General features: G+C 35.5%; 1 protein-coding gene across 6 annotated transcripts in view; it reads right to left on the bottom strand.

Annotated features, from left to right (window-relative positions):
• The window catches only part of SORBS2 (sorbin and SH3 domain containing 2), a 299,053-nt gene that overhangs the window by 41,564 nt on the left and 230,367 nt on the right, over positions 1–27,122 (bottom strand). For 3 of the 6 annotated variants that reach the window (XM_006916395.3, XM_006916394.3, XM_015592904.2), the window contains 6 exons: positions 25,093–25,228; positions 21,612–21,784; positions 17,022–17,088; positions 16,271–16,315; positions 13,515–13,704; positions 10,939–11,053 (listed from right to left, as the gene is read on the bottom strand). In XM_006916395.3, coding sequence (XP_006916457.1) covers positions 10,939–11,053; positions 13,515–13,704; positions 16,271–16,315; positions 17,022–17,088; positions 21,612–21,784; positions 25,093–25,186 — 684 coding nt within the window. In that variant the 5' untranslated portion in view covers positions 25,187–25,228. Of the gene's footprint in view, positions 1–1,914; positions 1,978–4,526; positions 4,680–10,938; positions 11,054–13,514; positions 13,705–16,270; positions 16,316–17,021; positions 17,089–20,830; positions 20,978–21,611; positions 21,785–25,092; positions 25,229–27,122 lie in introns of those variants that run through there. The other 3 variants (XM_006916397.3, XM_006916402.3, XM_006916396.3) reach the window with 3 other exon arrangements.

The following is a 27,122-nucleotide window of genomic DNA, read 5'->3' on the forward strand; positions in this document are numbered from 1 at the left end:
AATTAAATGTTTACTATTTTTAGCCCAAGAATTATTGTGTAATGTTAAATACTAGAACTTATTTCACAGAAATAAGTAGTTAATAAAGAATAGTATTAAGTAATTTTTTCTAAAAGATTTGAGCTCTAAATATATCTCTTGGAAATGCTAAGAAGTGTGATATAAAGGAAACTGCCCTGAAGTGAAAGTTAAGAGATCTGTAATTTATTTTTAATTTGCCACCATTTTACCCTGTGATTTTGGACATTACTTCCTAAAATCGTTGGGCTCTACTTTTCCTGACTAAAAAATGAGGGCTTTGGATATGGTAATCTCTAAATTCTATTCTTAATGAACCAACTGCCTTAAAAATATTCTAGAAATACTTGACCAAAATATCTGAGAGAAATATCTGACTAAATTGAATTCCGAAGTAAATTCTTAGGTTGTTAATATGTTGAAACGATTCCCTTTCTTCAGATGTGAAGGAAACTCAAGAATAGAATTGCTTGCTGTATTTGATTTTCTTCAGATTATATGCCAATCTATAAAAATAAGCCTTTAAAAATGACTGAATTCAGTAACCCAGAATGTTTTTGACTACTCTATTTTACTTTTAATTTAATATATAAATATTTTGATCACTTCTCTCTTTAACATATACTCTGATGCATACCTCAGGATAAATAGTTTGGAATTACAAATTGAAACTTTAGAAAGTTTGGTATATCCTCCTGAGACTGTTCCTACAATTCCAGTTTTCACCACCATGTGTCAGTAGTTCTTCCTGCAGCACAGGCATCCTATTAGTTTTATTTTCTAGTTGCACATACTTAACCGAGTTAAGACTTTTCACTGAAAATAATATATTTACTAAGTGTTTTTGTATTTCCTTAGGACCACAGAGAAGCTTCTGTTCAAAAAACAGTTTACTTTGCTCCCATCCTAGATGCTTCTAAGAATTCCTACAGGGAGCCTTTTGTATAGCTGCTTTTGCTTGTGTCTACTAGTGAGTCCTAATTATGCTTTCCAAAATGTTTTATTTTTCTTCGCAAAGAGCAAGATAAAAAGCTTTTGACACAGGATTATTTCTGCCTTTTTAGTACTCTCCTTGACTAATTCAAATAAAATTTTACATTGTCCGGCATAATTTTTTTTTCACCAAGCAGATTATCATGAGCATCCCCAATCAGAGATGGCAAATACAGTTCGTCATATGTGCCAGTGATATATAATCTATTGGAGTGGCTGCCTGGACTGCAGCATTGGGAAGGATTTAGCAATTTCTGTCAAGTGTGTAGAGCTGGGAATTTGTGACATGTATGCTAGTTATTTGTCAGGCATAATTTTGATTCTATCTAATACTAAAATCCACAAATTATATTTGGGAAATTGAAAGAATTAAAATAAATTTTAGGAATATAGTGGGCATAAACATCTGATTGTCTAAGAATCTAAAGTGTCATTCTGCTCTGAGAAGCCTTCTAGTAATATTTTAGTCTAATTGAAACAGGCAACCAGGGGGATCACTTCTTAAATTATATCAATGTTTAATCACTATACTGTATACCTGAAACTAATATAAAATAACTCTAATTGTCAATTCTAATTGAAAAAAAAAAACACAGGTGGCTAATATATGCACTAAGACTACTAGTGATTTGATTCTTGGTGCTCGCACTCCTGGATACTAGGATTTCACTGAGGAATTCAACTGAAAGATGCAGCTGATTCTTCACCTACATTTCAGAAAGAGCCAATGCCTTTGGTACAATTAATGTCCAAGGAATGATACTGGATACGCCCCAATGATACAAAGGTAGATTTTCAAAAACAGCTTAGATACTATAGTGAATCGTAAAACACAGATGTTTGGAATCACAGTAACAGCTCCTAAGAGAGAAATCTGAAAAAGAGATAATTGTTTTTTTTTACCTCATTGGAAACACCAGAAGAATGATCTTGAACATAGTCCAGAGCCTTTTTAGGAGGCTGGGTGTAGATGCACCACATAAGCAGAAGTGTAGAGATGGAATGGAGGAGAATCAATGGCAGCAAGGAATGAACATGTGGAAAAGGTGACAACAGTTAGAAATTGAGTGCTGACAGCATCAGATACACATAAAGAGTGACATGAATGGAGCAAAATGGGGTAGTCTAGGAGAAAGAGTGCTATGCTCGTAAATATTCTCAAGCACTGGGCAAAATTACTAGTGATTTGATTAGTATATTTATAAACTCATTTCATCAAATCAAATTAGCACTCCTAGTCTCTAGCCACAGAGGAATGCAAGGTATATTAAAGAAACATTAAAGGAACAAGTGAATAGCATGCTGGTGAGTTTCCATGTGTGGCTGAAATGATTATAGAAAAATGCTGGTGATTTAGGCTCAGAACAGAAATTGGTATAGTCCCTATAAACTGTCTAATCAACAATAACAATACATATAAAATAAAGCTAGAGAGTTTTCTCTGAAATTAAATACATTTTTGTGACTACTTGGATACAGAGAAGAAAAAAAATGAGAGAAACTATTCTTCTTATTAGGTATAGAAATTTGAGGGAAAAAATCTTTGGTTATGTTCATTTACAGTCGCTTTTGGTCCAGTTCAGTAAGATAATGAATCTAACCAAGTCTCCTTTGCATTTTAATGAACAAAAAGGACTAATCTAACCACCCAGTATAAAGTAAGTGGTTTAGTATACGAGTATATAAATCAGTCTATGATATGGTAAAAGAAAGATTGTACTCTCTGATCTTTAATAAAATTCTGTAGAGTGTAATCAGTATGTTCTTTGAGAGTTTAAAATTCAGAAACACTCAGTAAGAGTATAAAAGATATGTTAACTGACACTGCTCAAATTTACTACTATTGGTAGATAGAGTTCCTCCCACGACTTGAGTTAATAAAGAAAATCATTATTTGAGGCCTGGGTTGACTCTTTATGCCAAATAGGCTAAGGAATTCTCATGAGGTACACCTTTGGTGGGGGTTTGGGGACCAGAGGTATCATGGTGGCTTTTAGTATTAAAACTAGAAATCAAGGCCCACACAGGGTTTCCTTATTTTTCCTTTTGCATACATCCCTGAGAGTAAATGAGGTATTTTATTGTGGAAATACTCTAGCATATGTAATAGTGGGAATTGCCTAGAGGTTTTATTTGTTTGTTTGTTTGTTTGTTTGTTTGATAGGCCTGGCCTTTACATCTGACTCTGCAGCTTACTATCTTGGGCAAACTTAACCTCTCCGGTCTCTGGTTTCTTCTTAATGGAGGGGCAGTGTGAAGACTCACTGAGAAAATGAGTACAAAACCCAGTACTCTCCAGGTTCTGGGTGAGTCTTCTGCAACTGGGAGCTATAATAATGGTAATTCTTATAAATGTCACAGTGCTATTCTGATTAAACTAGACCAAAAAGGACTGTAAACAAACAAACAAAAAATCTATAAATCTGTAATAATTGACTATTCTAGGACGGAAACTATCTCAACATTTTGAATTTGCTTAAACATAAAGTAATCCTAATGCATGATTTGGAGGTAAAGGAAAACTATATAGGAAGTGTCTGAGCACATTTAAACACTTGGTACAGAAGTGACTTTGGGCTGAGCTGTACCAAATTTGTGTATATAGTACACATTCAGCTTTTGTTCTCTAAATGACACCTATCTCTTCTGATAATGGTATGTTTTATAAATCAAACAACATTCTCCTAATTTTCTTATATTAATAGTCTAGCCTCACTTACCGGGCGTCCAAATTCCAGTTCTGAAAAGAATTTATACCAGGGCTCATTTTCTAAATCTATGTCATCTGGATGTATGCGATCAGTCTGGAGCAGACGTGAAGGAAAAGGGAAGGAAAAGGCACACTGAGCTAAGTGAGGGAAACGCTGTGTGGTATGAAAACACACACACGCATTCACACGCAAACATGCACCCACTCTCATCCAACAAATCTCAGCCGGAGAGAACAAAGGAAGTAAAGTAAAATGAGTAAAATTAGGATATGAAGATGAGCTTCGATGACATCACTTAGGCCCCTAGTTTTTCCTCTGTCCACCATTTCTGCTTTTCTCCTTAGCTTGATGCATAAACAATGAAAAGCTGTCTGTGACTGTAAGAATGAGCACTGATAGCACACCGGAGTATTAAAACAGGCTCAACTCTGTCACCCAGTAGCTCTTCTGTGTGGGATACTCCATTGCCCCTCCTTCATTGGTCCCAGCAGGTAAGTCTGCAGTCTGCAGACGTAGAATTTGTGCTCTGGTGCTGGCATATGGAGAGTCTGGGGGCGGGGGTGAGCGGGAGGGGAAAGGTGGGGAGAGGTTCAGGTGAGAGGAGTGAGAGGTGCTGGGAGGCTGTTAGAGGTCGATTGGCATGAAGAACCTGGGATCTAGGTGAGAAAGAAAAGGGGCAGCGAGGTGGGGGTGGTGGTGAATAGCCAGCTTCTCTTCGTTTCCTAGCCTCCGAAGAACAAAGGCTATACCTGAACTTCCCAACAGGCACTATGTAAGTGAAAGAAGGAAGGAGCTCACCCAGATGGGAGAGAGAGCCGGGGTGCTCGGGCTTGGTGTGGGGATGCCACTCCTGGGCGGAGGGGAGGGGCTACCAGTGACTTCTCCATATGGTGAAATAGAAATAGGCTTCCGGCCGGGTTCCCTTGCAACAGGTGTCGGAGTTGTTGGGAGAGGGGGCTGGAAAAAAGAGGGGTGAAGGAAAAACTGATTCATTACACAGAGGTTCTTGAGGGACACCAGCTAGCAGTGCTTCGTGCCCTGCCTTACGCAAGGCGGGAGGGAACATTTCAGAAAAGTTAAATGTCCCTTGGGGACCCAGATAATTTAGAAATGGTCCAGACCACTGAAAAGACGTGAAGACAAGGAGCCTCTCAGAAAGAAAGATCCCCTTTTATAAGATATCCTAAATATCGCCTTCTACCTGTTTGCCTAGAGCTAGAGAAATGGATTTGGATGGGGTTAGCTTTTTCACAGTTCTGTGGGTGGCTAAAGGTTGGGGAGAGGGTGAAGAAGAAAATTCCATTCTGGTTTGCTTGACACGCTAACATAGAGGGGAAGCCAATTTTTATAATGGATTTGCTCCCCTCCGGTGGTTTCTCAATATTATATTGAAATAGGAAAACTAGGAGTTTAATATAAACAGTTTGAGAAACTACATACCATTACTTTAGTAATAGAAAAAACAGACACGTAATACATGCCTGACCATACTGATTTGGGCCACTGATTTTCTATTAAAAAATGAATGTTTAAAGTACTACGTATAGGTGCAATTGGATAGTAGTGTTTCCAGTCTGGCATAAAAGCCCCCCAGTTCCCTAAGCGCCATTCCCCTGGCCAGGAGAGGACATATTCTTTGTAACATTGGGTGCTTTGAGGTAGTCCGTATTCAAACAAAAACCATTATTTTGACATTAGCTTGTCCAAGTATTTTATCGACATCTTGCATTCCCAACAGTTTTGTTAATAATATACAGCCTGTATTTAATAATTATATCCAAAATATTTTTAAGATGTGCTTTTTATTTCAATATTTTATAATGAGATTATAATGGTAGCTACAGACAGTGATAGAAAAGTGGAGGCATCATAACAAAATGTTGAAAAGGTCTCAGTTATCCAATGTGTGTGGTGATTGTGACAGACTTGTGTAGTAACTCTGGAAAAGGTTCATAAAAGGACACTAAGTAATAAGAACAGAATATGACCGTATGCTTGAACAACAGTTACATGGTACCACAAAGCTTGTGTCTGGACAAGTTCAGTAACAAAACACGAACCTATGTGAAAGATCACAATGGTGTTTCGGTATTGGGATTATTTTTCTTTCTTTTAAAATATTATTTTGCTGTACTGTTAGATCATCATGGAAAACATCTTATAATTAGTAGCGCAAATGTTGCAGGAATCTCGAGCTATTTCCTCTTATCTATGACAATATTATATTTAATTTACATTTCAGAAGTGATGTGAAATTAATAGAAAATATTCAGGTAACTAATTTACCATTTTCCTTTTAATTTAAAACTTGATCCAAGTTACATTTGATTCAGGAGTGCAAATGTACTAATTGAGACTTTGATATTACTGAAATATCGTTTTTTTTCCCAATTATTTAAATAATGTCTATAGTGTATAACCATTTCACGGAATAGTTCGGCTGGAGCTCATTTTTAGGGTGACATTAGAGAGAATTTTTCAGTAAATTTTATTCTGTCTATAGAGGCCTGTTACTTCTTCCACAGCAAAAGTAATCTTTGGCTTTTTAAAAATCTCATTGTTGCTAATGTTATATACTTAAAATATTATTAATTCTTGATTTTATAATCTCTACTTTCAAGTATGGTATTTTGTTTTGCCAAGGGGAGACAAAAATTTCTTAGGAAACAAATTTATTTAAAAAACATTTTGAACAGCAGAGGGCAGCAAATTTACTAAACTAACTATATTTACCAGTGGTTGCAAGTTTACTTTGATATCTACCTTAAGAAATTATATAACAAAAAGATATACTAAATCCTGATTTATAGAAATATATTATAGAATATGGAAAAGGGAGCAGAATATCATCCTGTTCTATATCTTAGAATGGCAATTTTCCATGAATTATGATTTTGTAGGTTAAAATAGAATAAAAATTCAACTTATAGTCGCAATGGGCAGCTGTCTAGAATCCATGCCAGTTGAAAATAGCAGAGAAAACGCCCAAAACAATGATAATTGATAATTGTCTATAATTTTGGAATGTAATGAAAGGTACACGCTTGAGCAGAGACTTTATGGTAAAGAAACTGTAAGTGGCAGAACTAGAATTTCCTCTTTGCTGTGGCTGACCTATTTAGTCATGCAACAATTAAATGTATTATGTAGCAACCTAGATCCACTGCTAAGGTACACAGAGGCCTCACAATAGTCAGCGATATGCACACAGATGGTCAGTCAACAGACATGTATGAATACTCATAATCCCACTAACTCAGCACTTTGGATGTGTAATTTGAAAGTTCCTTTGAGTTGTATAACACAAATAGTAACACTCAGAAACTCATTTAGGAAGCATGATTATGCTTTACTCTATTTGCTCATAAAAGACAATAAAAGAGCAGAGATACTCTTGACCATCTTTCTAACCTTTTTTGATCTCTTCTCATTTTGAAAAACCAAAAAAACTTGGCTTAACACTAATGTGTCATCAGTGCAAGAGAAAATGCTTAAGAAAATTTAAAACTAAAAATCACACATGATTCTTATTTAAAGGCAACCAATGTGCAAACAATTTTTAAAGTTTTTATGTTTTCTACAGTTTTAAAACATTTTATTGTTTTTCAGGTTATAAAAATTCTGTTCTCAGTATTCTCATTGCAGGAATGTAATTTCTATATGTTGTTCTAGAAAAAAGAAGTGTCAATATGATTTGGTTCTTTAAAATTTATGCTAATTAAATGTTTAAGCTTTCACGGCATTGGCTACTATGTTTTATATTTGTCGAGGTTCCATAATAAATGCCACATATATTGTTAGTTGGAGTAATCTTTTATGGTTCAAATCATCAGATGAAATTCAAAATTTTATAGCTTATGCCTTGAGAGACAGTCTTCAATGATGAGCTTAAGTTCACTAAGAGTTTAAATTGCATTTTAACTCTGCAGTGTTTTCAACGATTGTTTCTTTTTGCTTTTATCATTATGCGCTGGTTTAATTATTACTGAGGAAGGTACCATCTTCATACTATTTTCTATTTTATCAAGCATAGAGGGGTCCTAAATACATGCTTTATTTAAATTTATTTTATTTTAATGTGACTCACTATAATCTTATACAATCCAGATGAATGTAAAATTTCTATTAATTATTATCCCAGTAGAGAGTTTGTATGAGTGTCTCATAGAATAAATTGTGGTTCATGTCAGTTAAAGATAAATTCCTGGTGACTGCAAGTTACTTTTCTAGATCAAGAATAAAGACCATTTAATCAACATTTCTCAACTTATAGTCAAATGAATATCTATGCATTTTAAAAAATTGCATTCACTTTTACTTTCATGTTAAAGAACATAAACACGTATTCCATTGTTTTCTAAGGAGGAAAGAGATCCTTTTGGCCAGAGTCTGGGGAAGGATTTTTATTCAAACAATACTGCACCCTCGACTTCCTCTGCCCCAGGGAATCATGGAATTAGTGAACTATAGTTACTAATGGCGGTGAGTCAAATCCCTCGTGGGTACTTTGACAGAGACACACTGTGCTTTTTGTCACTAGAAATGTATAGACTTCAGAGATTTAGCTACAGAACAGGGAAGGATTTAGTCTCACCAACTTCACCCACTCACTGTGGCAACCAGAATGAATTCAAGGTTGACAACAACAAGAAGATAATCACCTAGTCCTATAATAAAAAGCCTGGCCAAAATGATGCAGAGGACTAGCTCAAATCATTTTACATAATACTGGTCCTCAGCAAAATTGTTTAGAAAGGATAAAAGTTTTGATTCTTAATAAGATATCCATTCTCGTTTCCTTCCAAGTATTTAGATCCCTTCCACTGCTCCTTTCCTGTGGCTGCAGACACTCATCTGTACCTGGATCTCTAGCAATACCCATACTCCAGTTCTTTTAACTCTTCTTAGAACTAGTTAAACATACTGGTCTTGTGTCTTAATTACTCAGGGTCCAGGTTTCTGGTTAAATAAATCAAGAACACTAATATATTATAAATTAGCAGGTAAGCAAACTAACTTATACTTCAAAAATAATCAAATAAACTAACTAAGGTGATGATGACTACTAGCTAAATGTGTTTTCTACTCAGCTAATCCTGGTGGCGTGGCAGTATAGTGGTGATTAAATGCACTAGGCATGGGTCTGCTTGGGCTCAATGCCTAGCTCCAACACCCAGCTCCAACACCGATCAGCTATGTGATCCTGAGCAAAACCACTGAATGTGTGCTTCAGTCTCTTCATCTGCAAAATGGGAATGCCATATATCTCCTTCATAGGGTTGTTGGAATCATTACATAAGAATAAGGCATAAATTACCAATTATAGAGCCTGGCACATAGTAAGTGCTCAATAAAGATTTATAACTACTGTTATTGCTATTATTATTATTGCTGTTTTTAAACTAGAAGCCTCTAAAGCTTTATCCCAAAGACATGAATAATGTGGGTTAATAATGTCAGTCACAATGACAGGGCTTATGAACGAACTCTTGAAGGGGCAAAAGGAGGATTAGTTAGGTGTGTCAATGTTTTAACCATAAAGGAGGTGGTCCACTTCACGCAAATGCAAGTCTAGCCCTGCATGTCCATTAAATGATAGACTCAAAGTTCCTCGAGGCAGAGAATATGTCCCGTTCACTATCGTCCCTAGCACCTAATACAATGCCTGGCCATAGATGGTGCTCAATAAATTTTGTTGAATGAGTAAATAACAGAAATGTCCTGATGGGAAAGCTTCTAAAATCAATCCTGTTTCCTGACATCACAGCTACCAAAGCATTCCAATACAATTACAACATTCATTATCCTAAGAGGATCATAAATTTTTAGAATGATCATTAAAGTTTTGTTATTTACATTTAAATCTGAGACTCATTATTTTTGCACAATTATTTTGCTATTTTCAATTTTACGCAATGGTGACATCGTGGTTCACTCGATTCTCGTACTAAAAATTTCAAAGTCTCATGATATTCAACCATATAACTTGGTAAATGGGTTATAAGTTTGCAACAGAGCCTGCAAATCAGTGATGTTCCTTTTTTTTCTTTCAGTTTTTCTGTTGAAGTTCTGTTACTCTAAAAGATATGAGTTATTCGAAGAAAGGCAAAGAAGGCTTAGATAAATATCATATACGAATTATGCGATTATAAGGTTTTTGAACATGTTTCTCAAGAACATAACCATAAATACAGGGTTTAAAAAACTGAATCAAGGACTCTCATGTTGGGTGTGGTGAGGTGAGGGTTTCTAATCAAATTTCAGGGCCGGCCTTGCATGTATGATAATGTGGTTTCTTGGATGCTCTTAAAGGAACTAACAAAGAAAACTCTTTTTCTTATTTCACTGACACCTAAAATTCTGTTAAGACAAGACCGAGAGTAAATTGCAAATGACACCAATTGTTTCTCTAGAAGCAGATTTTTGATAAGGATGCAGAGGAATTATAGTTTCAAAGAGATGCTGAGGGCACTGATCAAGGAGGGAAAACAAGACTCAGAAAGGAGGACCGGGACATAAAAACAAAGAGGGCCAAGGAAGAACGGATTTGTTAAATTGCGCCTTGGGGAAGCAAATGGTTATTTTTCAATTTACATATCTTTTTGTTTGCATATGATTAAAGTAAATAATTGGAAAAAATACTGTAACGTTAAACATAATCTTGATCCATTAGATTGACAATCAATCAGGAAGCTTGAGGCTTGGTAACCTGAGAGGGATTTAATAAGAATCCATTAAAACAGCTTGTTATAAAAAAAATAAAAAATAAAAAATTTGAAAAATTTCCCCTTAAGCCAAAGAAATATTAAGAAACCTATATGGAACCAAAGGGATGGAACTGCCTGGGTCCACTTGTGTCGGACAGATTAGTGAATGATTTTTCTCATTAGCAATGTAGACTAGCACTTAAGTGTTTCATTTATGAGTGTTTTTTTTTTTTTTTTAAAATTAAACTCAGGGCTATGATTAGGCACAGCTATAGTTATATGCAAATAAGTCTTATGTTTGGTCTGAAAGAACAATATATTAGAGCGTGCATCTTTAATTCTGAGACAAGATGCACAAATCATGATACAAAATAAACATGATTTCTAAATATTGTCAGATAAATAAATTACCTTTGTGACAAAAATTGCTAAATCATGTGAAATTCAGGTTTATTTGGGAACCCAGGAAGTCTAGAGAACTGGCGTTCTGTTTAATGACAAGTGCTTACTGGTCTTTCATGCTGCAGAATTGATGACTTTCCAGGTTCATATTCAAAAATACTTCTTGGCTCAGAACGAAATTTTCTTGTGTCCACTTTTCTGTCTGGAGGATCCCAGTCATGCCTAGAAATAACCAACAAATTACACATGAAAATAATTCTCTATGCTTAAAGCAGTTGTATATCACTACTCGCTGTTTTCAAAGTTTTAGTATAGATTTTTTTTTTAAGTCTCTCAGGATTAAAAGTTAATCTGCCCAAAATACCACATTTATGTTTTATTTTACATAAATGATTTAAGGAGAGCTGTTTCTTTTATTTTACATTATGTTTTCCTCTGTTTTTCCCCGGCATACAGTGACTTTCTTCTTGCTGGTTCGAACACTCACACAAGGGGTTTGTACATACACAGCCAGTGATCTGCTCATAAACCTTCGGGCTGTACACTTTGGCAGCTGAATATGTTCGTGTTTAGAGAAAGTGGTGGATACGCTCCATTAAGTCATGTGAGTTTATCCCAGTGCTCTGTGACCTGGCATCCTTAATTCAAAGTGACAAGGAGTAATGTACACGTCGTGTTTGATCTTGTTTATCTTGTAAATGGCATCATACTTTGTGAAAAGTACAAAGGTATCGCTTGGGTTGCCATCCATAGGAGCAGGCTGTGGGGACGGGGGATCCTCCTTTGGTGTCATCTTTGAAAAACAAGAGTCGGGCATCTATCCCATTGCATGGGAGATCTTGGAATCAAATTTTTCTCCCTGAACTAATATCCTTCAAGAGGCCCTCAAAGACAGGGATTTGGAAAGTAAAGCTCTTTAAGTAGCTGGGGCTAAAGAAGGCTTCCTCGAGGAGGATCCCTTTTGAAGAAGAAGGATTTTCTGACTATATGTGGGAGAATTCTGGCCCGTGGAATGGGATGGAATTTTGACTTCATGGCATATTAGAAATAGAAGTGCTCTGAGGGACAGGAGAATGAGAGGCAAGTGCTGGCTTTCTAGTACATTGATAAGCAATATTCAGCAGAGGTTTTATGAGCATGACATGAGACAATATATATGAAAGCTATCTAGACATTTTTAAGCGATTAGTATATTTTTTAATGAGATTTATTTTTACTGAACAAATAGGGCAAATAATACATTTACATTTGAGTTAATTTAGTTCTTTTTTATGGCAGAGATACCATTTTGTATTTAAACAAGTATTTCTCACATTTAAGACATCACACTTCTAAACATATAATCATGAGGCGATTGTTATTAAAATGAGAATTTCTTCAAGTATGCTGTGTATCAATTTTCGTGGTATCTTATATGCTATGTGATCATAGGTTACTCTTAATGGTACAATGAGGTGTTGAATATAATATTTTTGAGATGGGTATGAAGATGAATGCTTAATAAACAGCATTAATGTGGAATAATTCTTATACCCTTATTAATTAATTGCCAGTATAGCATGAGCTACAACATCAGTCAGAGCTGAGTTTGAATCCTGGCTTAGGCATACTAGCTAAATGAGCTGAGCAAGTTACTTTAATTTTCTGAGTCACAATTTCTTTCTCTCTTAAAGGGGTTTCAAATAAAACATATCCCATTGGGTTGTTCTCAGAATTAAATGATGTTATTTGCTCCTGTTTTGTTGTGTTGTGTTTGTTTTTCACGATAGGCCTGTACTAATGCTCGCCTAATGCTCAGCTCATAGCAAACTCTCAATAAAGGTTACCTGTAAGTAGGATTATTAGTCATAATCTTAATTTTAAAATGACACAATAAAAGTGTATTTATAAATTTTTATTTTTGTAGGAATGGTTTCCATAAAAATATTTTAGTGGGGAAATGAAAATTAATATCAGCTTTTCATGATAGGCCTGTACTAATGCTCGCCTAATGCTCAGCTCATAGCAAACTCTCAATAAAGGTTACCTGTAAGTAGGATTATTAGTCATAACCTTAATTTTAAAATGACACAATAAAAGTGTATTTATAAATTTTTATTTTTGTGGGAATGGTTTCCATAAAAATATTTTAGTGGGGAAATGAAAATTAATATCAGCTCAAAAAGCTAGTGGAAATGAGTCACAGATAGACACTTATTAGCTAATGTCTTATTTATTTTTTATGAATAAACTTCCTACTCTTAAAAAGATATTTTTGCATATCAGAAGGAACTTTTAAATTATTAATAGACCTAACATTTCAAATCTGAGGAAACTGAAAATTAACTGCATAGTCTCTGACCTGCTGTGCCGAAGGGAGTACGTGTTAATTATTTCTTTTTGTCTTCTTATATGCATTTATTGATCAAAAAGTAGAGATTGTGCACAGGTTATATCAGGTCTAACTTAGGTCACTGTATTATGAACCAAACTTGCGAAAGAGTTTACTACAATCTCAACAGAGGAAGTCAATATGGTACATGTATTGACTAACAAGATTGTATATATAAGACTGATAAGATTATACGTATACCATCTCAGTAAGGTAAGCACCAGTTCTTCTACTGAATGTCATGGGGTCTTATTTTCATACTAAGGTAAATATAAGCCATTTGCGAGGGGGTGGGGTGGGGAAATGACTTACTTTTCTGTTGAAGACCGATCTCTTGGTCGAAGTGGTGGGACTGGAGGAGGAACATGTGGGGGAGGGACAGGGGAGGAGGCATCCTTAATGACATCTGTGCCATTGTCCGAGTGACTTTTGGAGAGGGGTCTGTAGGTCTGGGTCTTTGCAGCAGGATGTGACTGAGCACTGTAGGGTGAGTTGTACAGGCCTATCATGAAAGACAAACACAACACAACAAAACAGGAGCAAATAACATTTTAAAAGTGCTTTATAAATTATTTGTACCCCATAAAATATCCAGTGATTTTATCAAATTTATAATCAATAAGCATATCATAATGCATGCATTGGGCAGTATGATTTTATTAATTTATTAATATGCATTACTATATTAATGTGTTATTACTGTATTCTATACATAAGCATTGATTACAGTAAATCTTCATTAATTATTCTGGAATTAGTAATAATTCAGATTGGTACTAGGAATAACTTACAGGTACTCAGCAAATATCCCCCTGGATAACATAAACTAATGACAGTTAAAATTTCAGAGGTAGATTAAAAGTATTTAATAGAACTCTTTCTGAATACCTTCTATTACTTTAAAACTTCTGATTTACATGTTGTAATGGACATGTTAATTGCAATGAAATAAAATATTGAGAAAATTTTACATGTGCTGTTCAAGACTTAAGGAAACAGAAACTCTTAATAAGCTTAGAGAGTATCTGGGATATAAGACACAACAGAACTATGAAAATAATTGGTAACACAATAAAGGCCAAATGTAGAAAACATATACTAGGGATTAAAGGATCTTAGAAGATGATAGATTGGTCAGAAGATATTATGAAACCGATGAGTGAATTCCGAAGGATTGGTTTGAGAGGTTAGAGGAAAAGGGTAGCAGAGATGGCACACAGAAAAAAGGCAGAAAAAGCAGGATGCAGAGTTAGTAGAAAGGGAGACTAGTTGTAATCACTTTGTCTACTGATTAAATGGTAAAACTCTCGAAGGGCTCTACAGGTTTGTACATAACTACTGTTCAATTTCCTAATTACTAATGAATGCAAAATTTCAATATTAAAAATAATTACAAAAATTCTGAATTTCCTGCAATCTCAGTCTTTTGAGCTAAGTCTATTTTCACTCATTTGCTTCTCCTGAAGTTCCATGCAAATTACCATGACAAATAAAAAGAAACAATGTCTGCACTTTCTGTTTTGCCTTACTGTTTAACGGTCAGACTTCGGGCTTGTTAAAAACAGGACAAAGGCCCCCAATGGAGCTGCTCATGCTAAGCCCCATGTCGCCAAACTTAACTACAGTTAGGCCTCTCCCAGAAATAGAGTCTAAAACCAGTCAATCAGGAATGGCCTGATCAGCACTAGTTAGGTCATCCGCCTGATAGACCTCAGCCAACTCCTAAAGGAAAGTGACCTTGCAATAACCGGTCTGCTTTTTTGCCTAATATATAACTTCCTTGTTCTTGCTCTCTTTTGCCATTAAAGTCTTTCATTTTGTACAGCTCTCCGCAGCTCATTTCTATACTGGATGTTGCCTAATTCATGAATTGTTGAATAAAGTGAATGAGATCTTTAAATTTTACTCAGTTGAATTTTTTATTTTACAAGCTAAACACAAGAGGTGAGTCTGGAGTACCTGTGGCCAGGAGTAAAAATTGAAGAAACATCTTAGTGGGCCTCCTGCTATCTATCATCTGGCAGAACGAGGACAGAAAACCAGAGGTCTTGTCACTTGCTAAGCCTGTCCTACTCGGTTCGTTTTGTTTTGTTTTGTTTTGTTTTGTTTTGTTTTGTTTTGTTTTCCATCTCTTTGTCTTTGGAGCCTAGTAGCAGAACCCGTAAAAATTAAAGGGCCTGTGTGGTGGTATTCAGGTGTCCATCAGGAATCGCCTGAGGGGAGGGGAGAACCTCTGTAGTTCTGAGGCCAGGCTGGCAAGGGGACCCCTAGTGAGGGTGCAGCTACTTAAGGGAAGGTGAGACTGATCCTCAGAGCCTACTCTAAAGAAAGGAAAACAGATGCTGTGTCTAAAGCTGAGCTGGGATAGGAAGCCCTGTGTGGGATCCCCTGATGTGACATTTTGGAGAAAGTGATGACGATGCCAAGAAACATTTTCTAGGGGTTCGTCACTCCGGCCTGCAACCAGTTCACAAGATAACAATGCACTCGAATACAAGTAAAAGTGCCTGGAACTGAAGTCATTCCGTCATGACCATTGGCAACTGTGAGTCAGAAAAGTGTCCAGACAAAGCGGGACTTTAAAAAACTTCTTGAATGAATGGTTGCATTTTGGAGCAAAAGCATAGACAAGGTCACAAAATACTTTGCTTGACTTGTTTTTGTGAAGGGTATCTGAAAGATCTTACGCAATAGTAATCACTCTCTCCACTGATAAAAAGAGATCTTTATCTTATTTTGTATGCCCCCTCCCCCTTCCCTCCCTTCCAGTTGTTACAGTACATTCTTTCAGGCTGGCCTTCACACTTCGGTTAAACATTCCTAGGGCCCAAAATAAACCAACAGTAAGAATGAATGAGTTAAAACAGTATTAGTTCTCATCTCCATGAAAAAGATCAATCTTTTTGTTATGCATGCTGTGAGAAAAGAAGAAAAAAGCATTCTTCTGATTGTGTAAACTGAAGACATGCACTCAAACAGTGGTAAAAAAAAAAAAAAAGTGACTGCGAACTTTTTCCAAGCATTGCAGGGCCTAAAATATTCATTGCGAGCAAGGAAACCCGTCCTACCTGCATTATATGTATAAGGAGTATTATACATGTCTGTGTCATCATCTAGAAAACGAAACATAAATATTATGGTAATACATATTTGGTTACCATAGCATAACAAGACAGCAGAACTTCAGAGAAACAACAGAAATTTGCTAGACAACCGATGTATTTTGCCTGGGTCATAACACCGTTTTTAAAAAAATCCACATATTGTTTTTTTGCTAGGCCTCAGAGATTTGATCTTTCTTGTTTGTAACACATTCTCTCGGCTGCCCTCTTCATAGTATACAAGACCGGAAACTTTACCTCGCTCCCCAGGTAGCCTTTTCTTTTGGATCATGAATTTCCTTTAGTAAATGCTTTAAATATCTCTTGTCAATTCAGTGAGACCTACCTATCTATGCTCACTGTCTTTATCGCTAAGGAGCAGACATGTGTGGACAGAGGATTAATGAATCTGTCTAAGCAGACGACGTGCCACGCAGGTTTAGACTGTGGATCAGAAAGGACGAAGGGAAGAGACCAGAGCACCTGGCACTCCTTCAGGTCATCTTATCAAAGGCTTCTTGGCAGATCTGAGTGCGGCAGGAGCACGGTGTCTGTGATTTGAGGGGTGATATAAGTAGGGAGATTGAAAAGAGTGAGGGCCATGGGGTTTGCTAGGGTCTTGTCATTTTGCATGAACCAAAACTGTACTAAAGGAGAGTTTACATATACATCCTTCAACCCAGTAGGACCTGATCAGAACACAGAACAACGTACATACCCGGCTTGTGCACCATGTGAATTTGCTTAAACATTGTCTTATACCAGTCCTTCGGTCTGTCAACAGTCTACAAGAGAGAATGTCCAACAGTTACAAACTCCTTCCAAATAAACATTGTTCCTCAATGTTTTTCTTTCTCTATTTTATCGTTTTTAATAGCAAATTTCTGTTCTGTGATTAAAAAAAATCTTTTTCATGATGAAAATATCAGTAATTTATCGAGTTATGCATACAGTTTGTAAATATATTACCCCTTGTTTGTGTTTTGGCTGAATTAGAACATTATATGTTGTGGTTTTATTTTTTCCAAATTATAGTTGTACCCAGCACTAGACAGTTAATATTTACACAAACACATTTATACAAAATTCACTAATAAAAGTTACAGTGTTGTAACGGTTTGCTTTGGTAATAATTATCATCATCCCTAAAAACTTTTTAGTGACCGTTCTGTTTAAAACATTATTTTTAGAATTAACTAGGGAATATTTTTGACTCAAACTGTGTTCTGATCAACTCAGTCTTAGAGAAATAAAAAAAAAATTGATATTTTCTAGTCTAAGTTACTAAAATACTGGATATGGTGACACAATGGAGAGTCTGAGATCAAATCTAAAAATATAGATATTGTATACAAATTTTTTTAACATGATAATTAAATGTACCCAACATTTGCTAAATTGTAAATTCCTTGAGAGTAGAAGCTCTTCCCTGTTTAGCCCAGGCTTTTGAGAGGACAGAAACAGTGGGCTGTAGTGGAAAGTCAAAATTAATGTCAGATAAACCTATTTTCAAATCTTAGTTCCTTTAATTTCCGTTTCCTAGCAACATGAATTTAGGTAAGTTAGATAACCTTAGTGCCTCAGTTTTCTCCTCTGTTAAAATGAAATAATTATATCCATGTCATAGAATTATTATGGAAATTGAATGAGACGATGTATACAAACAGACCTAGAACAATGCCTAGAATATTAGAAATGCTCAATAAATAATAACTGTAGAGAATGTCAGATATTTATAGAATAAAATAATGAATGAAACCAGATTATTGGATAGTAGGACTGCCACAAAAATATTCTTGTACTTGTTAGAATGAACTTTGCTTTCAATTTTATATCTTGGTTTATCTCTCAGAAATGTGGTCATTGCATTTTTCATGTGGAAACTGAGGGTTTTGTGCTATAGCTAAATTTATTTTGGTCTCTAAGGAAATATGATTCCGGGAATCACCACAAATATGGATTAATATTAAGGCCTGCTTGACTTTGTTGCATATCACCTCTTCGTTCATTCCAGGCTCTTCCTACAATGGAAAAATTAAGGGGACTATTGATTGATCTTATATTCAAATGATAGGAGCTGAAGGGAGTGGGTGCAGTGGCTAGCTATTATTTGTTGGCTTAAACAAAGTAGTTGAATAAGTATCTTTAAGGAACATTTATTTTCACAAAAGATCCATTTCTCTTTCATTAAGCTTTATTTCCTTTCCAGTATTCAGCAACAGAAAATAAGACACGGCCTTGTGCAAAACTGTTTTCCAACCATACCTGGACAATGACCACTGGCTAAAAGGATGCCTAATAAGTAAGTTATATCACTGTATATGGCAATGTATCTTGACAGACAAGATTTTTTTCCTTCCCTTGCTGGAGGGCATATATCAGGCAGGATCTCAGTTCTGCCATCTGCTAGCTTTATATGGTGAGCACAGAGATGCCAGAAATGCCCAGTCAGTTGGCAAAGGGGAATATGAGACTGGTAAATGGGAATAATAAAACTCTGTGTCCCTTCTAAAAGAAGTCATCTAAGCATTTAAAGTTCCTTTTGTAAATGCTCTCATGGAGATTGTTATGGCTAATACTGAGATTAAGTAAATAGAAGTCTACTCATATTTGAAGATGTTTACTCTTGTATGTGTCCTTTGAAATTATTTTACATGGACGGCAACCACTAGCAATTCACTATTCAGTTGTTTTCTATAACCTTGGCTCAGTAAACCCGAATTTTTACATTCCTGTAGTTTACAGAACATCAGAACTCTACATTGATTTATCATGCAGAGATTTTCCAAAAAGGAAAAGGCACATATTTTCTCCACACCAGTATACAGTTATTCTATTCTATTTTTGCTCCTTTTTAGTTTTGAAAATGCTCAAACGGTATTGTATTTGAACTGGCAGAAAAGAGTCTTGTATTTCACTTAACTAGCTGACCGTAATTAGACAATCTCATGGGAGGTGAACCCTAGTGGTTTTTGTTGTTGTTGTTAAGACTGGCAGTAAAAAGCTAACACAGACATCCAGGTCATGTGAGAGAGGGCAGTCTGGGGAGCTGCTTCCTTCTGTTCAAATAACTCAAAGGTACATTTGTTGACTCTCGGCTTTCTAGAGTTTCTGGGTTACTTTACAAAATTCTCTTTCCTCAGTGTATGCTAGTTGTCTAAAATAAGACTATAACGTGATACATTGAGACAGTACTGCCTTTGGTGTGCATGCTCAGCAGAGAGCCCATGTGAAGCAATTTGAGTCTGATAATCATTACTTTCTATGCTGGATGAGAAAGAAAAACAACCTTAGAGATTCTTGGCCTGCAGTGGCTTAGAGATGGCCTGACTCGACATTCATAAACACAGCTATACTTGGGATGTGCTTGGCAAGGCTGGAAAACAGAAAACGTGAATAAGAGTCTTCACAGACCTGTACCTTCTTTGTAAAGCTTTAAAAGCCTAAACAAGAGCACAAAAATTATGGTTCCTTATAAGGAACTTTCGGGTTGTTTATATTTTATTTTTTATTTTATAGAACTGAACCTAGCATTGACTGTTTAATATATATGTTTGCTTAAGCATATCTAAACATTCTTTTGATTTGGCAGTAGATAAATAAATAATATAAAAAGTTTAATATTACTCGATTTTTGCTGTCTACATCTCAGTTTTCTCCTTTTAAAAACTAACAAGCAACGCCTTGCTATTTAAGAAAATTATGTCTTACAGATTTAAAGACTGTCTGGCTTTGCATGTTCATTTTTATTTATCATTTATTGACTTAAAAATGCACCCAGAGGCCTCAGATGAAATCTTTGCAGACAGAATCTGTAACTTCATAGAATCAGGGATCTCCTAATTTGTGTATATACTATGCCTCAAGGGCCAATTTTAAAAAAATCAATTATACCATACCTGTCTGACACTGTATTCTACATTATTGGGGGGAAAAAATTTCAATTTTAACCATTGAGTCAGAAATCTTAAAAGAGAAACAAATGACAAAACATTGTAACCAGAAACATGCAGTCTCATAAAATTGAGAATGTTAGTCATGATCCCTGAATTTTTCTATCACTTAAATATGACAATAATCAGTTTCAAAATAGATTTTTAGGACTTTATAATTAGTCACATTCAAAGTTCTCAGAATCTAATGAGTATAAAATTCATAACAATTGCTATGCAGACTTATCTTTTAGCTTCCAATTCTAATACAGATGCTTGGAAAAATCAATTTTTATGATATAGAACACATAATCCCCTTAGAATAAATACAAATTCAAAGAAAGAAGAAAACCTCCGTACTTCGTTTTTAGTCCTGTTTGAGTGTTTCCAATTGTACCACTGGTTTTTTTTTTTCTTTTTCTAATCTCTTTCCCATTTTTTCCCTCTATTCACTATTGTCTTTGGCCCCCCAGGTTTGCCTTCCAGGGAAATAGCTCTTGGCAACATCCCAGGCAGGTTTGTGGGTGTTGAAGACAAGAGCAGGCAGACTGAGCTCCACTCTCGCACTGCCCTCCCCCTCCCCCGCCAATTTCACCTGCAAAGGTGCTGCTGCTCTCATCCTGGTTCCCAAGTCGTCCTCCTCGCGGCTAGCACAAACCTTCTCTTCAAGTGGACTGGTCAGCAAGCAGCTGCCTGCCCAAGCTCTCAATAGCTGCCTCTGCTATGGCTGAGCTGTGCCAGAAGGGGCTGCCCTGATACACTGAGAAATGCTTTGGCAGAGTTTAAAGACTAAAAAGAAAAAAAAATCCAAACACTTTCACTTATCATCCCCAAGAGCTCTCAGCAGACACAGCTGAAGAGGGACACTAAAAATGGGTATTTTTCTTTAGACAGTTTTTCCTTTCTATGACATTAACTCTCTTCTCTCCAATCATCTCACCTCCCAATTCCCAATTCACAGCTTTGCATCTCCTGGTGTTAACACACATCCATTTCAAGAAACAAATCACTGGTTTATTTGCAACGCACAGGAATTCAATGCAGACAAAGAATTCACATTTTCTTGTTCCTTCTCTTCTCTAAATTGTCCTAACATTCCTTGGTAAAAGGTAAAACAAAACATACTTTTATCATATAACAAAATCACAATTTTCATGATTTTTAGTTAAAATGGAAAAACAGATTGTGTGATTATTTCCAATCGACAGTTCTCTTTCTCTGCCACACACAGCATAATATTCATGAGAACTCAGATAGCACAGAGGGCAATCTTCATTATATAAGACCATAGGAATGCACAAAGCCACCAATAATCCATCCTTTGTAGTGTCTGTGCACAGCCCCAGAGCAGTGACGCGCACGCTGGCATCTCCTACCGTTCTAATTGCTGTGGGGATTCCGGATTCGTCTACGGGCCCGATCCCTGGGTAATGTGGAGCTTTGATGATGGTCACTCTCTTCTCTTCCTCTGAGGATCTATACAGTGGTATGGAGCTGCCCACGGTGCCGTCCAGAGATTGTGCATGCTGGGGATATGTCTCCGTAGAATCTGTGGTGAAAACGTGGTGAAATATAATGTATTTGATGTACAAAGAATCAAAATTAATGATGCCTCTTACATATTTATGCCAGCTGTGACAGTCTTAATTTCCATCACCATTTCTTTTAACTCATTTACCTTAAATTTGAGCCACTCCTTGTTAACATGGATGTGTATACTGAACTGACCTCTAACAAGAAGACCTTCACCATTATAAAGAAGGGTGAGAGAAGAATGATGTTTGTTGAAAGACTTCGTGACCATGTGGCAGCCACTGTAAGAAAGCACTTTATATGCATTATTATCTCATCTTTCTAGTAATCTTGGTAGGAGAATAGGGGGGACCTATTTTACTGATAAGGGGGCAGAAGTTGAGACAAGTTTAGTAATTTCCACCAGTTCATAGTTTATATTAATATTATTTTTGTGAAACTGCTGGATATTGTTATTCAAAAGTGTTCTTAGAATAAAAGATGTGACTGTTGAATCAATGACAGCGATTTCATAAAAATAAAGTGAAAACAAAAATCCCATTAAGAAATCTTCACATCTAAACACAGACTTGGATGTGAAGACTTATGGGTAAATAAAAGATTTAAAATTACTAGTATTAATTTTTATTTGAGTAGCCATAATATCTTTGCTTTTACTTTGAAGTACGAAAAATGACTTCTTGTCCCTTGAGTATAAAAATTGCCCTAAATATATAAAGTAGATGAGTTTTATCATGTTCCTATCTTATACCATCTTTATTAACGTTTAGTGTACTTTCATAAGAAACAGGAAGGACTCGGTGTACTACATATTCCACTCACTCTTAGTTCACAGATATTTATGAAAATCAACAGTATTACCATCTATCTGGTACAATTGATAATATGATTCCTGTTTTTTTTAATAATAAATTTCAAAATTTTGGTGACTAAGAATAATTCTCTGCTATGATTTGTCAGGTCTGTCATTCAGAAAGTTCTCATTTTATGTGGATATGGAAAAGTCCTGATGTTTCAGAGTGGCATTGATATATATTTATATCTCAAAAAATGTGACTGTGTTTTCATGGCAAATTTATATAAAATTTCATAAATAAGATTTAAAAATTAATTCATCATTGCAAAGACAATTAGAGATAAGACTCCTGTAAGCTAAAATCCATGATAACATTTATAACAGCTATTACTATTGTTATGGCTATTTTCAGTTTAGTTTGCAACAGAAAAACATTTTTGATCCTATTCTGTTGAAGAATGAATAAGGCGAAGAATAAAATTGCTTTATGAGCCATTGTATGTAAAAGTAATTTATATCTTTCCCAAGCAACTCTAATTTAAAACATAATGTGATATTTGACTCTGATTTTCCATTTAATTCCAAAAAAGGACAACCATGATGCTAACATTTCTATCAAACAATTTTTTTGAGCACCGAGTATATGCAAAGTCCCAGTCTAAGCAAACAGTATTAATTCTGCCTTCATATATAGTTCATAAGAGTCTATGAACTTATAGCTTATATAATAAAAAAGTTAGTCTTTTATTTTATTATGCTCTTATATGGTCCACTAACTCTCATTTTGTTAGTCTTTTGTCTTAAACTACTTATAAAGTTCCTCTAGGGCAGGATAGATTTGTATATTCTCCTCAGGAACTATCTCAGCACTGGCCAATTGGAATTTGTTCAACGTCTATGCAGGGAATTTTGTTCCACGTAGTATAGTTTATATGTAAAATCTACCCATTGATATGTTCTAATATAAAAGCCTATCTATATTTGAATATTTATGTATTTTGTTTGTTGGGGTGAGAGGCACAAAATTGTGTTCATTAAGACAAGCAATAAGGGCAAAGAGTCAGACCTTGGTAATAATTATTTGAGAAAATATTTCAGCTAGAATAATTTGTACAGTTTTACCATAGATGTGTGACAATGCATAGCTTAGTGAAAAAAAAAATCTAGATATAATGGGCCCCCATTATGATACTACACCATGAACTGATTTTTCAAGGGCAACATTTCGGCACAAGGACATTCTACCTTCTTATACTCTAAAAGGACATCATTATAAGATTCACAGATTATCTCAGGAGCAGCATTAGAGAAGAGCAAGTATATTTAGACTTTTCTTTAATGAGTCTCATGGCTACATGTAAGTTTTATAGTTATGAAGTTTTTGTTGACACTGAAGTTGAGTTAGTTCCACAATGTACATGCTGAATGTCCCTCGGTAAACTAACAGCAACATGTTCTTTCAATATATACCCCGTTGGGGAAGAGGAGGTGCTGCTTGCTGTCAAAGAGGAAATGGGAGTTAAAACTCCATGTCCTAGTTTCTTTCTCCCTGTTGTTGGTTGGTGGTGGCCAGAGGATCAGTCCTCTCCTACTTTTGTGAGAGGTGTGCTGTGGTCACGTGGTCCTCCACCTTCCTCTCTGCTCCCCGCTGCTCTGGAAGCCTTCTAGTTGTTCAACATCATGAAACCTTTTATCAGTTTGAATTCAGATGATGGTTTGATTTAGTCTGTTTCTTAATATTTTAGGTTATTTTGTTACATTTTTAAAAACTAAGAAATATTTATTTCATTATTTCCTAAACCATCCTGGTATATTTTACCACATAAAAATGTTTCTATCATTATAGCACAGTTTCTTTTCCAGGAAGTTTCAAAGAGTTCATGAGCCCCATGACATAAAATGCTTAAAGTTTTTTATAAATGTTCAAATGTTTATTTTGTTTCTGGAGGAAAGCTATATCTTTCATCTAATTCTTAATTCCCAAAGGATTAAGAACTATGTCTCCATGAAGTTCTGGAGTCATCATCTAAAGAAATTCACATTCCTAACTGAGGATCTTCTGGCCTCAGTTTGAATAGTTTACTACTTCGTGAGGCAGTGGTTTAGTGATAGTTTTAACTGTTACGTAATTCTTCTTTATATATACCAAAAGAATTTTCTATAGGTGAAAGCTCTTCCGCAAAACAAGGGCTGCCTAGGACATGGATGGTATTTGCCATCTGTGGAAATGCCCTATGTGAATGTTCTCCGGTAGTATGAATTCTCCTCTCCCTAACTGCCCATCTCTTTCTTTCTACACCACCACCCCAAATACCCCAAATATCTAATAGCCTTCTCCAGAATAAGATATACAAGCAGTCATTGTCTTGGAATAACTGGATGCCTGTTTTCCCCAGTGCTGAATCCATGCAGTCCCTAATTTCTCCCCTAGGAGAGGATCATTAAATAGTGTTGAATATTTTTGAAAAATTACTTTGATGCTTTAAATTTGAAATTGTCATGAAAATCATGACTATCGAATGACTTACCAAGTGACCGGCCATGCTGCATGATAATGCTTGAATTGAGTGAGCCTGGTAGGGAGTAGGCTGAAGGAGAAAATGGCCTTTGATAGTAACTCATTGGACTCACACCTCCAGAATTTCCATTCACTGTTATCTGGCTCTGAAAAAAGTATAAAGATATCCCGTTAAAGCACATGATAAAGTCCACTGTAGACATGATTCTTTTAGACGACAATAAAAGAGTTTCATTCAAATGACAGGAATCATCTGTCGAGTTTTTATTTAGTTTGTAAACTGATGTCTAGAGGGATAGGTTACATATTTTCAGTGTCTTCCCTATCTTCCTTCATTTCTGAAAATCACTCATATGTCAGAGGGCACAGGAGGTGGTCAGGAAGAATGGAAGCAGCTGACTAGTGGGCATGCCACTCCGCCAACAGGTATCGGTAGGAGTCAGAATAAAATAAATGTGGAGGGCAAGTTTGCTCTTACAGTCAAGAGCGAAGTAGAACACTGTCACAGTACTCTGACAATGGAATTGAAAATGAATCTCACTACTTTGTGAGATTTGAAATGAATGTTCTTTGCCATGAGGAAAGGGGTTGGTTCTCAGACTTAGTCAGGGATATCATCTATTGAATAAACGTTTCCAGGGCAAGGTGATTAATATAAGGGACACAATCATTTGGATTGATTATCATAAAGCAATCTATTCTAGAAGAATCAAACATCTGTTAAATCATCAAAAAGACATGTTAAATTTACTAATGGCTTTTCCCTTCTTCAATCTTATTTAGTACTTTATGAGCTTCAGTTTAGTTTCTTAATAATTTATTGTTTTGATTGCTTTATATCTGAGTATTTTATATCCCCAGTGGTATTTCAGGCTTCTTGTTGGAGATGGTCATATATATGCTTCTTTTATATATATTTTTATAACATGCAACCTGGTGCCAATAACATAGTAGATATCCAATAAATACATATTCTAATTGAGTTGAATCAGCTTAGTTTGCAGAGGTGGAGCTCGCCACTATTATGCATGCCTATCTATCCGCAACACAGCACCCAGCATTGTGGAGACTACATAATGCATGCGAATGTAACAAAACATTCGTAAAAGCATTTAGTCGAAGTGGCCTTACAGCTGAATACACACAAACACACATATGCACATAAAGAACCAGAATTTGTGAACGTGTTCTACTTATTTTAAAACAAAATAGACTTCTATTATACAGGCCTGAAACACAGATGCATAATTAATTGCACATTTCTACGATTTTTCACTTTAAAACAGATGTGTTTTCAAATGACCTAGAATAAACCTAATTTCATTACTTGATAGCCATACCACATCTGTCCTAAAGTCCATAAACATTTCATTATGAAGATTGTGCTTATTCAGTAAGTACTTCTCTAAGCTGTTACAGAAATCACTCTCATTTCAGAAACAACCATATCTTGAGGATCTATCTTGATTTACCTGTAATGAATTATTTGAGAATATTTTTGCCTCGCCTCCTTGTTCAAGTTTGGTTGATCTTCATAAATATAATTTTCATACTGTTGTTATGATGTATTATAAATAAGAATTCCTTATTAAAAACCACCATATTATATTATTACTAAACTTAGGAAAGTTGCCCTGAGCCCTATTTTGTCTATGAAAGTGCTTATTTGTGACTTCATTGTAAAATCAATATTTTAGGAAAAAAACTCCCACTTTTTGCCTAAAGTTATTTGCCTTTCAAGTTGAACTCATTATCTATACATTATATGCTATTGAAAATCTATGCCATAAAATTATGAAGCATTTTATAATTTATAATTTAGCCATTCATAAATCATTTATTAGAGATTGCATGTCATATAGACATATTTAAATGATATACTATATATGGGAAATATATATTGCTCAAAATGGAAAATCAATTATTGATATATAAAACAATAAATGTGTTCATGAATTTCGATACTGGAATGGCTTAGGAAAAATAATTACGAAAAATATAGAACTTAATATCTGCAGTGTAGATTAAGATTATTTACAT

Source organism: Pteropus alecto, unplaced genomic scaffold (assembly GCF_000325575.1).
Source record: "Pteropus alecto unplaced genomic scaffold, ASM32557v1 scaffold24, whole genome shotgun sequence".
Classification (NCBI taxonomy): Eukaryota; Metazoa; Chordata; class Mammalia; order Chiroptera; family Pteropodidae; genus Pteropus; species Pteropus alecto.